The sequence below is a fragment of the Lepidochelys olivacea genome (genome assembly GCF_965140295.1).
Source record: "Lepidochelys olivacea isolate rLepOli2 genome assembly, chromosome: 6".
Taxonomy (NCBI): Eukaryota; Metazoa; Chordata; order Testudines; family Cheloniidae; genus Lepidochelys; species Lepidochelys olivacea.
In genome coordinates, this window is record NC_140416.1 from 43610203 (window position 1) to 43625892 (window position 15690).

The following is a 15690-nucleotide window of genomic DNA, read 5'->3' on the forward strand; positions in this document are numbered from 1 at the left end:
CAAAGCACAGAACTGTACCTCAAAAATTCTCAATACAAATATGGACTTTTATTGTTCATTTACTGCAAGGTTAGGCAGCCTGATGTGACAGATGGACTGTCAGCCTCTAACTAAACCTCCACACTCCATCATAAAAGGAGTGGAAATTCCACTCATAAAATGTCAATAATCCGACATGATTAAGTGCAAAATACTTGAGAGATTTCTACTTGGTTTTTTAAGACCTGTGTTAATCAGAAAATTCCAGAAACAAACCACAAGAGCTCACAAAGCTTCAAAACTTAAATCAACACCTAACCTACATTACCTTAAAAGAGTTGCACAACAATAGAAGAAGATTTTGTAAAGGTCCAGTATTAGAGGAAAGTAATATTTTAACCAATATCCTTTTTTGCTCTATCAAACAATACAGGACGACAAAGACCACGTGGGGTTCTCTAACTGATCATAATTATTCAAAGAAGAGCAAAAAAATCAGTCTCATCCTACACCAGCATTTTTATTTGGTTACAAGGTCAAGAAATCATTTTGTCACAATTAAAAAATAAAATGTTTTCAAGTTTTTAATTAGGCAATATTTAACATTTTATTATGAAATGTTTATGCATATAACAGAATTGCACTTAGAATTTGCACATTTCACTTTGCTTGACACACATTCAATAAACAAGAGCACAATGTTAATCACAACATTTCAATTTACTAAACATGGAGAAACACCCAACAATGCATATTTTTACTCCTCTTGACACACACGGCCAATAGTATTATTGGGAGGTACACGCAGAGTGCTAGGAAGTGGTTAGATTTTAAGATTTCCTGACTTGTGTAGCTAATTTCTCGATTTTAACATTACATTAATGTGAGTTTTTGAATTCTATATTTATTATATGGCTATACATATCCTTTTGCCCAATCTGTGACTGCTTATGTCAGAAGAAATGCACATCATTTTCTTGCAGCAATAGAATTTAACACGTACACTAGGCTGCTGTCCTTTCACATTACTGTTTACACATTCGGTTTGTCTCTTTCTGTCCTAAATTCTGTGACATACTGAGCACTTGCTGCAAGATAGCAGGCATCTACAACTCCCACCAAAATCAATTTGAGTTTAAGATGCACAGCACGCTCCAGGACTGTGCCTTCAGCACCTATTACAACAGCCTATTAATAAAGTTCACCCTTTTGTTCTAATACACATTAATTGGAAAAAATGCATAAAAATGCTATTTTAATTGAGAAATCAGGTACACAGAAGACAGGAAATTCAAAATGTAACATCACTAAAGCAATTCACACTTTCCTACTTATTTTTATGGTATACATTTAACAAGCAGTTACATATTAAGGAAACTTTACAAAATTGTGTGCACCTGCTTTCCCAGGGTAATTTTAAGTAAAATTTCACTAGATTTTCCCCCTAAGCCACTATTGTCTCCATCATGGTAATAGCTGGTCTGGTAGATTTTGCGCTTGAACTTAAATCTTTTCATGATAATTTTGCAAGGCTGCATTTGAAATACACATTTAAATAAGAAATCAGGCATTAAAAATAATTCCACTTACGTGCACAGTGCCTGTGACAGATGGCTATGCCTGTATATTTGATCTATAGTTTTGCATTGTACTTCTGAACATTTAAAGTACTTCTGTACTTTAAAAAGGGCTTGTCTACACAGCAAGTTTAGTGTGCAGCAAGCCAGTATGTGAATCTACAGCTCATTAGCTTGCCGTGAACTAACTCGTCATGTGGACCCTGCTATGGCAGGGTAGAAGTTCCATAGCATGCTTTGATGTACACCCTTCCAACAGTACGGCACACTACGGCAATTACGGAACTGTTAGTGCGCCATAGCGGGTCCACATGGCAAGTTAATGAATGGCAAGAAAGTGTGTTGTAGATTCACATGTTGGCTTGCAGCTCACTTAACTTGCTGTGAACACAAGCCCACAGAAATATTTCTACTGAAAGCACCCAGCACAAGAGCAATGGCCCTCACTAATGGTGCCATAACAAATGATTAAATAACTATAAGAAAACATTAAGGTTGATGTGATAAGCCCCAAGAGATAGGAAATTCAATTTTAACAACCTTAATTCTGCACATGGAGTGTATATATTAAATTGTCTGATTACATGTACATGTTTTCTACAGCCTTGTAAGGTGCCTCTTAAGATGCACAATAAATTAATTAGGTATATCTCATGACTCGGGATGATACACAAAAGTAGTACAAACAGCTATGTACAGACATAGGAGTTTAGAAAAGGTTTGATATTTTACAGCATTATATTCTCTAGCTACTCCAGTGCCTGAGTGCAATCAGCAATTGTTTAAAGCTAAATGCAGACAAAACAGGTGCAATGTAGGTGAAAAGTAACAAAACTTTCAGTGAAAAAGCCAACACTGTACCTCCCTCTCACGCACCATCTTGTGAAAACCGTATGTATGGAATCTTGGCAGTCCTTTCAGACTCCACTAATAATGGATACCCAAATAGTAACAGCTAAAAAATGCATTAATCTATTTAAAGGACCAGTTTCACACCTCTGTAAATGCACAGATGAACTGTTAATGGCAATAGTTACATTCATTTATTATCAGCACTTTAATGAATGCACTGGCCTGCCAATCAAGGACAATGTTAGAAAGAATAAGTTGCCTTACCGTACACACAGTGTTTTCAGTAATAATTAAAGTGAAATCTGATAAAAACTCCAGATCTGGAATGGATGTTGTGAGACAGTCTATACACTATCAAAAAGGGAAACAAATTTGACAATAAACAGTTTAATCAGAATTAAATATACAACTCAGATGAACTTACTACACCCTCCCTTAAAAAAAAAAAAAAAAGACAACTCATAGTACACTACTGATTCAACTCCTCAGTGGGAGAGAGTAAACAATGCTACATATTGGAATTTTCTAAAAAACCTAGAACTGTTTTATAATATAATTAAGCAATATTTGTGCAACCCACAAATATCTGTCTATAACCATCATTCCCAAACATTTAAACTTAACATAAAGAAAGACACTAAATAGAAGTTGTGATATGGAGCCTTTCACCATTGGTTGAAGTCTTGTTAAGGCTGGTAGAGACGTAGACTATACCCATTTGGATGTCTTGGCCAACAGTAGCTTAAGCTGAATGAGTTGTTGGTTTCAGTCTAGCTTCCCATGGACATTTGCCCATATCTCAAAGAGCTTATTAATATTAACTGGCACCAACGTTGGCAGGTTCAGCAGAAAAGAATGGTTAACCACGGAGACTTCTACTCTCCAAACCTTGAAAAGACAGTCCTCCATGTTACAGTTGAGGAATACTGACAAGGCCAATTGGGGAACCTGCGTTGTAGCTACCTGTTATGCTGTATGCATACTGTGGGTTAAAAATTTGAAACTAGTAAGAAAACTCAGTACCATTATCAACAGAGCCTCATTACATATTCAATCTTGTCATAGCTCAGAAAATACCTCACACTGCACATTTTTGTACTGTACGAATTCTTTTGTTTTGCTTACTTACAGCAAATTCAAAATCTGTGCAGCATGGCCAGCACATTTTAGCTAAGAATGAAGGATAACTGAACATTTTACTGAGTTTAAAAAGAGTACACTTCTAATGCCTATACTCTTCCACAGTTTAGCTGAACATCAGGGTAATACTCAAACATTTCTCGATGCTGTACGCCCTTTACAGAATATTTTTCTGAGCACAATTCTAATAGGCAATACTCAAAATTAATGAAACAGCTAATGTGAGGAAAGTGTACTAAACTTTTTCCTTTAATAATCTTATGATGAATAGGAACATTTTTATAATTTCCTAGATATTTTAAATCCATTTATTATGTGGAACAGTTACTGATTAAAATTGTTTACCTGTAATGTCATTCTTGCTTCCCTCATTAATTTTACTACTTCTTAGTGTTCATTGCACAAGCAACAAAAGAGCTCAAGATTTATGGATTTATTTGAAAGATATTATTGTTACTAAAAAATATGTAAAAAGAATAAATTTAAACTGTAAAAGAGTGTAAGCATTATATTGGAATTGTATGATGACAGGCCTATTTTATGAACAGATACCTTGGCCTTCTTATACAGCTCAGACAATGATTGTCCCTAAAGGTATATATTAAAAAGAGCTTACTGCACTATTTGATAGAATAAATACATATTTAACTTTAAGACTAGTGTGTTTAGTCATATGACAGAAATAGCGTTAGTGCTATATTATAGGTAGAGTAAGGAGCAACACCTTCAGTTAAGACACTACCTATTAAAAGACCCTGTTTTCAGTTATGACTTAGCCTAAAAGACTGCTCAGGCTGAAATTTTCCATAACAGGTGTCTGCTTAAGTCTGATTTGTCCATGTTAAACATTGGTTCAGTGGTTTCAATAAAAAGCACCAGCACCACCATCCTTTGGAGCACGAAATTTGGTAGGGGGTGGCCTTTGTATCAAGGATATGCCTTTTGTTAACCATGTAAAAATTCACCCAAATATGCCAAAATTATAAGCCTTGGAATAAATCTCACAGAGACTTGCTGGAGCTCAGCAGCTAAATTCTCCAAAGATTCTGTCTGCATTGAGCATGATGTATTCCCACAGATTCCTAGCACTGACCAAACTGCACCATCCTCACAGAGCAAGCTCCACCTTAGGTTGCAGGGGCAAAGCTGGCCTTTCTGACACAGCTCCTCAGCTGTGGGGTGGTGCCAAGCACAAGAACGGAGAGTGAAGTGATAGCCTCACCTGTGCTATCAATGCCCCTTCCCCCTCCGCCCCCGCAGCTGGTGGTGGGAAGAAGAGGAGGAGAAGGAGCAAACAACCACACTGGAGCGCAGATGGGTGAGGATAGGAACAGGAATTGGGGAGACATAAGCAAGATCAGAGAAGGTCTGAGAACAGTAAGAAGAAGGGCAGGAACAGGAAGAAGGACAAGAGCAGGTCTAAAACCACTAGAGAACACTCTCCTAGAAAATCTAAAATTGAACCCAATATTCCTCAAGCCTCAATATTCCTCTACTGTCTAACAAATAACTGTGAAACTCACTGGCAAAACGTGTCTCAATCCCCCTTTTATGGCAGGTTCAGAAAAGAGAACAGCCTTCTATTGTTACCCGCTGTTCCATTAGCCCAAGTATCAGATGACCCATGTTGCAGATCTAAAGATCCTAACCTTGCTAATGACCCATGTGGGTGTCAGAATGGTTCTACAGGACGTAGTTATAAGAGGTTAAGAAACTACATAAAAAAAAATACTACATTATAAGAACGTTAGGTTGCAAAAAACAAGAACTCTAAAGTTAGGAAATGCCAGAATTAAGGCAGGTAGAGAAAGGAGGGTCTAATGCTTAAGGCAGTTCAGTGCTATCATGGAGAATTGGATTCTATCCCTGAGTCTGGCACGAGTTCCTGTGCGATACTGGGCAAATCACACTGTCAGGAATCAGGCACTACAGCAGAACCAGTCTCCAGGTGTCATAAATATAAAGGGAAGGGTAAACCCCTTTGAAATCCCTCCTGGCCAGGGGAAAGCTCCTCTCACCTGTAAAGGGTTAAGAAGCTAAAGGTAACCTCGCTGCCACCTGACCAAAATGACCAATGAGGAGACAAGATACTTTCAAAAGCTGGGAGGAGGGAGAGAAACAAAGGGTCTCCGTCTGTCTATATGCTGGTTTCTGCCGGGGATAGACCAGGAATGGAGTCTTAGAACTTTTAGTAAGTAATCTAGCTAGGTATGTATTAGATTATGATTTCTTTAAATGGCTGAGAAAAGAATTGTGCTGAATAGAATAACTATTTCTGTCTGTGTATCTTTTTTGTAACTTAAGGTTTTGCCTAGAGGGGTTCTCTATGTTTTGAATCTAATTACCCTGAAAGATATCTACCATCCTGATTTTACAGGGGGGGATTTCTTTATTTCTATTTACTTCTATTTTTATTAAAAGTCTTCTTGTAAGAAACTGAATGCTTTTTCATTGTTCTCAGATCCAAGGGTTTGGGTCTGTGGTCACCTATGCAAATTGGTGAGGCTTTTTATCCAACATTTCCCAGGAAAGGGGGGGTGCAAGTGTTGGGAGGATTGTTCATTGTTCTTAAGATCCAAGGGTCTGGGTCTGTAGTCACCTAGGCAAATTGGTGAGGCTTTTTACCAAACCTTGTCCAGGAAGTGGGGTGCAAGGTTTTGGGAAGTATTTTGGGGGGAAAGACGCATCCAAACAGCTCTTCCCCAGTAACCAGTATTAGTTTGGTGGTGGTAGCGGCCAGTCCAAGGACAACGGGTGGAATATTTTGTACCTTGGGGAAGTTTTGACCTAAGCTGGTAAAGATAAGCTTAGGAGTTTTTCATGCAGGTCCCCACATCTGTACCCTAGAGTTCAGAGTGGGGGAGGAACCTTGACATATAAGAATGTTAGGTTGCAAAAAACAAGAACTCTAAAGTTAGGAAATGCCAGAATTAAGGCAGGTAGAGAAAGGAGGGTCTAATGCTTAAGGCAGTTCAGTGCTATCATGGAGAATTGGATTCTATCCCTGAGTCTGGCACGAGTTCCTGTGCGATACTGGGCAAATCACACTGTCGGGAATCAGGCACTGCAGCAGAATCAGTCTCCAGGCAACTGAACAAGTGCAGTTGGCCTCTAGTAGGCAGCCTAACTGGCTATACTCCCTGACTGGTTGGAAGATTCAGCAGCCTCTCTCTCAAGCCCAGAAGCAGCAGCTGTGATAGCTCCCATACCAGCTTCTGCTTGTTCCCAAACTTGCTCCTGCCTTGACACACTACTGGTAATCTGGCTCTGACCCTTCAACGCTGGCATCTGGCCTCTGACTCCAGCTCTGACCCTGGGCTCCAATTCCTGGCTACTGATTCCTGCTCCAATTACTAGGCATGATTGTCCACATCCCAGTCTCTGACACACGTGAACCAAAATGTTCATAGGTGGCCACTGTGTGGCCACCTGGAGTTTTAGCTGCAGAAGTGCTGAGCACTCTGCTGCATCAGCAGGAACTCTGCTCTGGACCTATGAATTGCTATAAAATGCTAAGTACTTTGAAAAAAAATCTAGCCCTAGGCTTCTCAAGCTGGGCACCCAAAGTTAGTGGACAGTAGACAATTTTGGCTTTAAACTATACCTCAGTTTCCCATGTGTAAAATGGGAATACCACCACCATCTCATAGGCATGTTGAAAAATTCAATAACGTCTGTAAACAACAAGAAATTATGACAACAAAGAAAAGCCCAAGAAAACGCAGCAAAGAAAATCCCAAAAGGAAATTAATTCTGTATTAAGTGCAGGGCTTGGAGCAGTAAATAAGACATGGGAACACACAGAATAAAGAGAATGGAATTAAATATTGAATAGCTGTTTATTCAGTAAGATAGATCCTTCCTGGGCACTGAATGAGGCAAGCAGTCTTGTTGGAAAAATACAAAATACGGGCAAATAAAGGCTGCACTGGCAACTGGCATTTCGTAACTTTTGAGCATTTCATTCTGAAACCTTAACGTTTTTACCTTTTTCTTCCTGGATGTAATTATATACACACACATCCTCAACATGATATTGGGACATATAGATGTACAAAACCTTGCATAGGTAGCGTATTTCGGGCTGTTGTGGAGCTGCCCATAACTCCATGTTAATTTTGAGTTGGCAGCATACCAGCACATTCTGAAGTCATTGATAATTCATCCTGGACAGGTTATAACACAGCAAGTATAACACTTGTAATCAAGACAGACAGCCCACTGGCCATATTTTAACCTCTGGCATAAAGTTTATAAATATGAGATAACCTTGTATTTGATAAGAGATGAATGTAAACTACGGAAGCCATGGGCACTACAAGTATTTGGACAGAGCTCCTTTACAGAAGGAACTATCCAGGGAAATTATAGGAGAAATTAATTTACATAGGTTTAAGAGCTCAAATATTTGAAGGAAAGATAGCAACAACTTTTAATGAAAGCAAAGAACATCGACCTCGTTGGATTGTCTTGCCTCCTTACAGTCTTAACATTTCTTGCTGAAGTATTGCCTCTTTTCTCCAGGATGGAGGTGAAAAAGACAAGAAGGAGTGGATGGTGTTTCACCAAAGCTCTCCAGTTGCCTACAGACAAGCCCATTTTATCTGCACCCAACAGGAACAAAGACTTCTTTCCTGGCAACCCTTTCTCCTACTGAGGTGGCCTGAACTGTATGTCCAATTCAGTGCACACATTAAAATTTCAGACAACTGAGTGTTCTAGAATTTAACCTCAGCCAGTAGACATACAATATTAAATGAATCAGTATGAAATAAGAATCACAATATCTGTTTACAATGAAAGCTATTTACTTTGTAATCACTCATCTCCGTTGCACTGTCACTATGAAAAGACAGCACAGTCTGGTTCTCAGGGTAACCTGAAGATATAAATTGACATGAAAGTCAAAATTTGTAGCAAGTTACAATTGCAAATTATATAACCAGTTTATTTCCTCTCTTCTGGGGGCAGAAGAAAGACCTGGAGTAGGGAAAGTGATTTAGAGGAAAAAAAGTTTAATATTATTACTTTTATATATCAGGAGCCAGAAGTTCCTCAGACTTTAGAATCTGCACTTAGTGTTTGATGTTTAAATTTTAATGTTGTGAACACCTTGTTGCATTTGTTCCAGGATTTCTCTAGATTAAATATGCTTTATTAATCTTTCCCATATTAAAAATAGTTATGTTTGAGAATTTATGAATGTAAATAAAAAAATCTGAAGAACGCATATTTAGTGTGCTTTTAATTTATAGACGTATTTGGTACAGTACCTTAACGACACTGGCTTCAGATATAAGTGTGCTTGGATCCACTACATCCACAACAGCTTCTGGAATTACAGCCTTCTTCATGCAGGACATGTTGAAGCCATACACATCATCCCAGAAAGCTAGTCTATCTGCATGTTTATTCTTATCACCTATAGCCACCAGGCTAATGGTGCAGACGTCTGGGTAGACTGTAACAAACAGAAAGGACTAGAGGTGAAAAAAGAATGAGAATTCAGATGCTCCTAAGTTTTTTAAGTGAGCAACAACAAATGAAAAAAGGAACTGATTTTAGTGCTTGTACAGGGATCCAACCAACAAACAGTTTCATAGGCTGAAGTCCTTTTAGCCACAATATATATATATAGGCTAGACCAGTGGCTCTCAACCTTTCTTGACTACTGTACCCCTTTCAGGAGTCTGATGGGTCTTGCGTAACCCTAACTTAAAAACTTACACCTAACTTAAAAACTACTTGCTTACAATATCAGACATAAAAATACAAAAAAGTGTCACAGCGCACTATAGCTGAAAAGTTGCTTCCTTTCTAATTTTTATCATATAATAAAATCAATCAATTGGAATATAAATATTGTATTTACATTTCAATAATAGTATATAGAGCAGTATAAACAAGTCATTGCCAGTATTCTATTTTCCCCACACTACCTTGGCAACATGCCTCAGGAGAAGATACCTGTAGGGTTGAGCCATGTTGCCAGGATATGGAGGGGAAACATTCCATGGAGAAGGCCCTGGGCCATAGGGCATTCTTCGGCTTTTATGTTGAAACTACCGTGAGTATACCAAAGCCTGAAAATTTACCAGGCAGCTACTAGCCAAATGCCTTTAGGAAAACTGAAGAAAGCCTATTAGCAATGTGAAAGGGCAAATCCCTCATGAAATGTCCTCCACCAGAAGGGAAAGAATGACGTGATGCCTATTGCAGTGCTGTCTATCTTTTATATCAGCTTCTGGCTGATAGATGTTTGATGGCATTTTTAAGAAATACCTTCTGGCTGCCGGAAAGGAGGAGGAGTTCTCTCCCCCTTCTTCCTATCTTCAAGGAGTCTCTTCCCTACGCACACACACACACACTCTATATTTGGGACTCTACCACTCCCCACATCCATTTATGACTGCTCCTTTCCCATGAATAGGACCAGCACCTGTCTCTGATTATTGCTTTCTCAAACAGCAGTGGTAGACTGAGGGTATGCCTACACTATCAGCCAGATCGGTGGGCAGCAATCGATTCAGCAGGGGTCGATTTATTGCGTCTAGTCTAGATGTGATAAATCAACCCCCAAGCGCTCTCCCATTAACTCCTGTACTCATGAGAGGTACAGGCAGAGTCGACGGGGAAGCGGCAGCAGTCAACTCACAGCAGTGAAGACACAGTGGTGAGTAGGTCTAAGTATGTCAACTTCAGCAACTTGAATAACATAGCTGAAGTTGCGTAACTTAGATCGATCCTCCACTAGCATAGAACAGGCCTAACACTCTTGTTTAACGGTTACCCACAGTGAAACTGGTGGAGGGCATGGATCAGAGTTCACGTCGCACTCCCTGTCAGCACCCGGCCCAAGCCGGAGAAGCCAATAATCCAACCAGTGGACTGAATTCAGTGATTGAATCCTGGTCACGTGCCACTTGAGGCACACTGCACATATGCTAAGAAGTGAAACTGGTCCTGTGGCAATTTCACTCAGGTGTTGACTGGAAAAGTTGTGAACAGCAGTAGCACTGGAAATCACAGTCTGCAGTCTCGGGAGAACAGCACTGCATCAGCCGGAAGGTTATCCTCACGCTGGACTGAGAAGTTAAAATGCCACCTTACCTTTTACAGAATAGATGGCTAGGTTTCTCCCCAGAGGAAAGTTTCCTACTTGCCACTGGTGAGATGTTAAGCCTTTATTGGAGGATTTATGATTAATAAATACACACAACTGGACTTTTTTTGGTCTAAATATAAGTAGTAAGCACATTGCAGGGAACTTTACCGTTTTAATGTTTTTACAGAGAAGTGCAGAAAAAGGTAATAAAATCCAAACTAGCTTTCTCTTTTCTTTTCCAGCATCTGGTTAACTGTAAAATTGATTTAATCTTCAATACTTGAAATTTAGCTTTATGAGAATGAGCATGATGGAATCAGTGAGATACTAGGGATATATAGGAAGACAAATATACTAATAGATTACATAATTTCCCTTTTTAATACACTGAAAAGAGGAAATAGTAAACTGAAAGGTACTTTTGTGTAACATTCCAAAAGAAGTTCTCCTTAGTTTAAAAAAAAAAAAAAAAGGCATCTTTGCTAAAGAAGCCACTCTCTTTTATACAAAATATTCAGTAAAAAAGCATCACCTTTGACATTTGGAAAAGTTCTACATAAATAAGCAAGCATGGTGTAATATTCTTAACAGATACTATAGCTTTCTGGCTAGCTCTTTTAAATAGTCTTAATTAACAACATTTATAAAATCTAAGTATTAACTACTTTAACACCCCACTGATTAGGAGAATATCATCCCCACTCTACAGATGAGAAAACTGAAGCAAACCTATTGACTTTTTCCAAGAGAGGGCTCTGATTAACTCAACATGATGAGAGCTAAAAGGGCAGCAGCCCAACATGTACTGTTTGCAACAAATCAGTTGCTTTTCACACATCTGACAGCTGTCAGACAAAACCAGCATCTGGCTTGTGAGTGGTTTCCTGGAGCAAGTGACAAGGGGCTGCAGTTTCTCAAAGCTCCCCTATTGCTGGTCTGTGCCAGAGAGACTTGCAAACTGCATTTGTTAATTTTTGCTCCCAGCATTCCAAGCCTCCTCCTGGATCACAAGGGACACCCCAATGAGAATGCAGACTATGTAATAACCGACTCACGAAGCAAGCAAAATGTCCTGAATGTTACTGCTGCTCTGTGAATTGGCTAATAAGGTTTGCAGAAAGGGTTCCAAAACAATAAGGAATTTTGCTTCCAGGGGCAGCAGAGGAAGGGAATATTGTGATGGTACTCTCAAAAGTGCATGTGTGTTGGTCAGATCCTGCAGCTCTTAGCAATAGTGTGGTACAGTATATAATGACATGCTAGCAAGCAGGTGGCACTAGGATTGTGATGTGTGAGGGAAGAAATGGCAACCTGCAAATTTCTGAGCCATTGTGTCAAGACATTACAGAGTAACAGCCGTGTTAGTCTGTATTCGCAAAAACAAAAGGAGTACTTGTGGCACCTTAGAGACTAACCAATTTATGTCAACAGGAGATGATTTACCTTGTATGTTAAACCTGAAAGACAGGTATACCATCCAATTGCTTTAACATTACTTCCACTGAGTGCCAAACTCCTAAACCAGCTGCAAAACTTATGATTAATTAGACTAGAGTAAGCTCTAAACAACAATTGGAGGGTAAACACTAAGTGCCCAAATCATCTATAGTCTATCAACCAAAAATGAATTAACAAGCCCTGCACATAGAGTTAAACCAGACTGTTACACAGCCAGGACACATGGGCAAAGGACCATAACACATGTGCCACTGTTTGTAGAACTATTTGCCCTTTTATAATGTTGCTCAGACACCGCAATGATTTTTAGAACAGTGGCATCTCTGGAAAAACAGACAAGACTCAAGATCCCCCCCGCCAAATAGCAGGAACAGGTACAGCTATGCTTAAATTGTTTTTAATCTTATCCTGACAATGGGATTTAAAGAATTTTATGCAGCAACGTAAGGCTTAAATTCTTATGTTTGGTAACAACATGGACTTCACATACACTTGTAAAGGGACCTAAATGGATGTCTGACTTCCAAATTATCTGTAATAATTACAAATCCAACGGTGGCTATGGATTTATACCATGCTCATCGCCATGGTATCTGAGTGCTTTATAAAAATTAAGAGCTTTTGCCAGAGATGTAAATATTGATTCTGATACTTAGATCATCAAAACTACACACATTCCTATCAGTTAAAGTCTCTCCTTTCACCCCATTTATCCCATGATTTATAGGAAAGTAGGTCTGTAAATATTTAAAATAACTAGCTTTAATCATATTGGTCAGTTTCACTCCCCATCCTCCTTGTTGTTTCTAAAAATTAAACCCTCCCCATTCCACCTTTGTCTGACCCATTCCTAACCTTTTCCCATCCAATCCTGACATGTCTGTCATTTAGTTTTCTCTGACTGAAGCTATAATTGAATACTTATTCCATCTCACAGGTGAAATTAACAAAATGCTGATTGGACAGAAGCACTCAGCAGCCAGCTCACAAATTTATAGCTTTGACATCTGTGTCCTTCTCGACTCACTGCCCAGAAATCATTTGTCACCGGTAACAGCTCACGTGGTGAACAGAGTAAGATGGGAAATCCTTTATTCCTTAGTAATGCCTCACAAATTTCAGGACATTAAAAGGGTAAGACTATAAACCTCAGGGTATATAGAAATAATTCCAAGTGAACAATAATGTCATCTGGTCATGAACAAGCAAATATGACTCCCCCTCCCCCCCCCAATGGGGATTCTAAATACAAAAATAAAACCTTGTGTACCTAGCCCACTCACAATCACTGTGTATTTCATCTAAATATATGGGAAAACATGCCTGATCAAGAAAAAAAAGCTATGCATAATGAACAGATAGGCATTGTGTAACAAGAACTTTTCATTCTCAAATAAAGGTATTATATTCTGTACGCATTGAGACACCCTGGCACCCCAATATTCACCACTGTCATGTAATTAGGATATTTGTACAAAGTATGCCTTATGAGATGATATTCTAAAAGTCTTCATCTGCTGGACATTAACATCTCATTGGATCGTATGTGCTATTGTCATATGTGAAGTTATGAAGTTTGGCTATGTATGTGTTATGTTGCAAAGTTGAAAACACCCACAAGCAGCCTTTCAGGTACAACAGTAAAAAGGCCAAACAATATTAATGGCTTGTTGAGGAAAGGCATACAAGCACAAGGATTACCTCAGGAATTGTGTATAATAGAAACCTCTCAGAGATAGCACTACACAATGGGAACGGTTTGACTCAGGTCACAGCAGAAGAGCTTTCCAGCAAGTGAGAAGAAGATATAAAAGGGGGAAAATGACATCATGAGGGGACCTCACTCTCCCTACAACAACACACCTGGAAACAAAAAGACTGAAAGGGGGGAAGTGATGGTCCCAGGCTAAAGGGATTTCTAGCCTGTGTATGAAAACCTGGGAAACCCAAGCTGAAAAGCCAAGGCAGCTTGTGCCTTAAGAATCTTCCAGCCTGTTTATCACTCATAGTGAGGATTTGCTAATTCATATCCTACCCATCTAGTGTGTTAAATTCAGTCTGTGGTTTTGTTTATTTGCTAGGTAATCTGCTTTGATCTGTTTGCAATCACTTATAATGGCTTAAAATCTCTCTTTTGTAGTTTATAAACTTGTTTTGTTTTGTCTAAAACTAGTTTGTGGAAAGCATAACTTGGGGCAGAAACCTGTGTATATTCCTCTCTACACTGAGGGAAGGGGCGAATTTCACGAGCTTACGCTGTACAGTTCTCTGTGCAATGCAAGACAGCATAACTTTGGGTTTACGCTCCAACTGGGAGTGCCTTAGGAATTTAGCGGAGCCTTTCCATACAGAGCTGATCTCAGCACATGTCTGTAGCTGCAGCTGAGTGTGTCCCTACCTGTATTTGTGCTGGTGAGGGCTTGAGGGCCTGTTACAGCACTACAGTGTAAAGGGAGCCCAGGCTGGTGGGTCAGACAGGCTCAGTGGTACCCTAGTTCGAGGTTGCACCCCGAGAGGAACCAGTCACACACGTGTCACCCCAGATATTTTGGCACCAATTACTATGGGGAGCTGGTAAAGTAAGTTGGGGCAGCTAGTACCTAATTGATAAAGCATAAAACTGGAGATCTAGACTCCATTCCAGGCTCAGCCTGACTTACTGCAAAAACTGTGGACAAGTCACAATCTCTTCTGAAGTCAGGAAATTTGACAAAGGAGAGACCCTAATACTTATCCACCTTGTAAAGTGGTTAGAGATCCAAGAATAAAATGTGTTCCAAAGTTCAGGACCTTAATATTGTATCTCTAGCTGAAGGCTGGCCAGAAAGATTCATCCTACAACTGATTTATACTTTTAGCTGTCTGGGTTTGGAAGGGTTTAGTTCTACTGCTGCTCACATGTACTGCAGAACTGACCTTTTTGTGCTATGGAGATTAGGGGTTTTTTGCTGCCTGAACCCCACCTGCTGGCTAATTTATGGGGTGACATCGGTCTGTCTCAGAGGCAGCCTATTCACTTTTCATACCAGCTGGCAGAAGAACAGTGATTATCAATGCCTAAAGGAAAAAGTACTCTATTTAAAAACTAGCTAAATGAGCTGGACAGACAGCGGTTGAACAACATGGAATTACTCTGAGGAAAAAAGGATGAGAGAATTCCTAGGACTGCTGCTGAGCCAGCATGTTCTGTCCCTTGAGGAAAATGAGGAAGGCTCAGATTTCTAACAATCCTTCCAGCAGTGCAGATGGAGAGCAATATACCACCTCCCTTTTTCAACATGGATAGTACACTAGGTTAAATGGGAGGGCAAAGATTTCTTGATGTTCTAAGATGTCCTTGCAGCAATCAGGGGGAAAAAAGCATTACTAAATGCCACCGTTACATTACAGAATATCAAAAATCTTTAACATAGCTAAATTACACCGTAAGCAATTCAGGACAAGGACTACCTATTAATAGGTATCTATAGGAAGCCTAACACATTGGATCCCAGTTCTGACTGGAGTTTCTGTGCACGACTGTAAATCAAAAAGCATGAAACTGGAGCAACACTACATATTATGTTTTTTTCTTTAACA

General features: G+C 39.4%; 1 protein-coding gene across 1 annotated transcript in view; it reads right to left on the minus strand.

Annotated features, from left to right (window-relative positions):
* PRMT3 (protein arginine methyltransferase 3) overlaps positions 1 to 15690 on the minus strand; it is a gene marked incomplete at its 5' end in the record, with an annotated part of 104290 nt that overhangs the window by 32549 nt on the left and 56051 nt on the right. Inside the window, 2 exons of the mRNA XM_084632288.1 lie at positions 2673 to 2759; positions 8822 to 9009. Coding sequence (XP_084488414.1) covers positions 2673 to 2759; positions 8822 to 9009 — 275 coding nt within the window. The remainder of the gene's footprint in view (positions 1 to 2672; positions 2760 to 8821; positions 9010 to 15690) is intronic.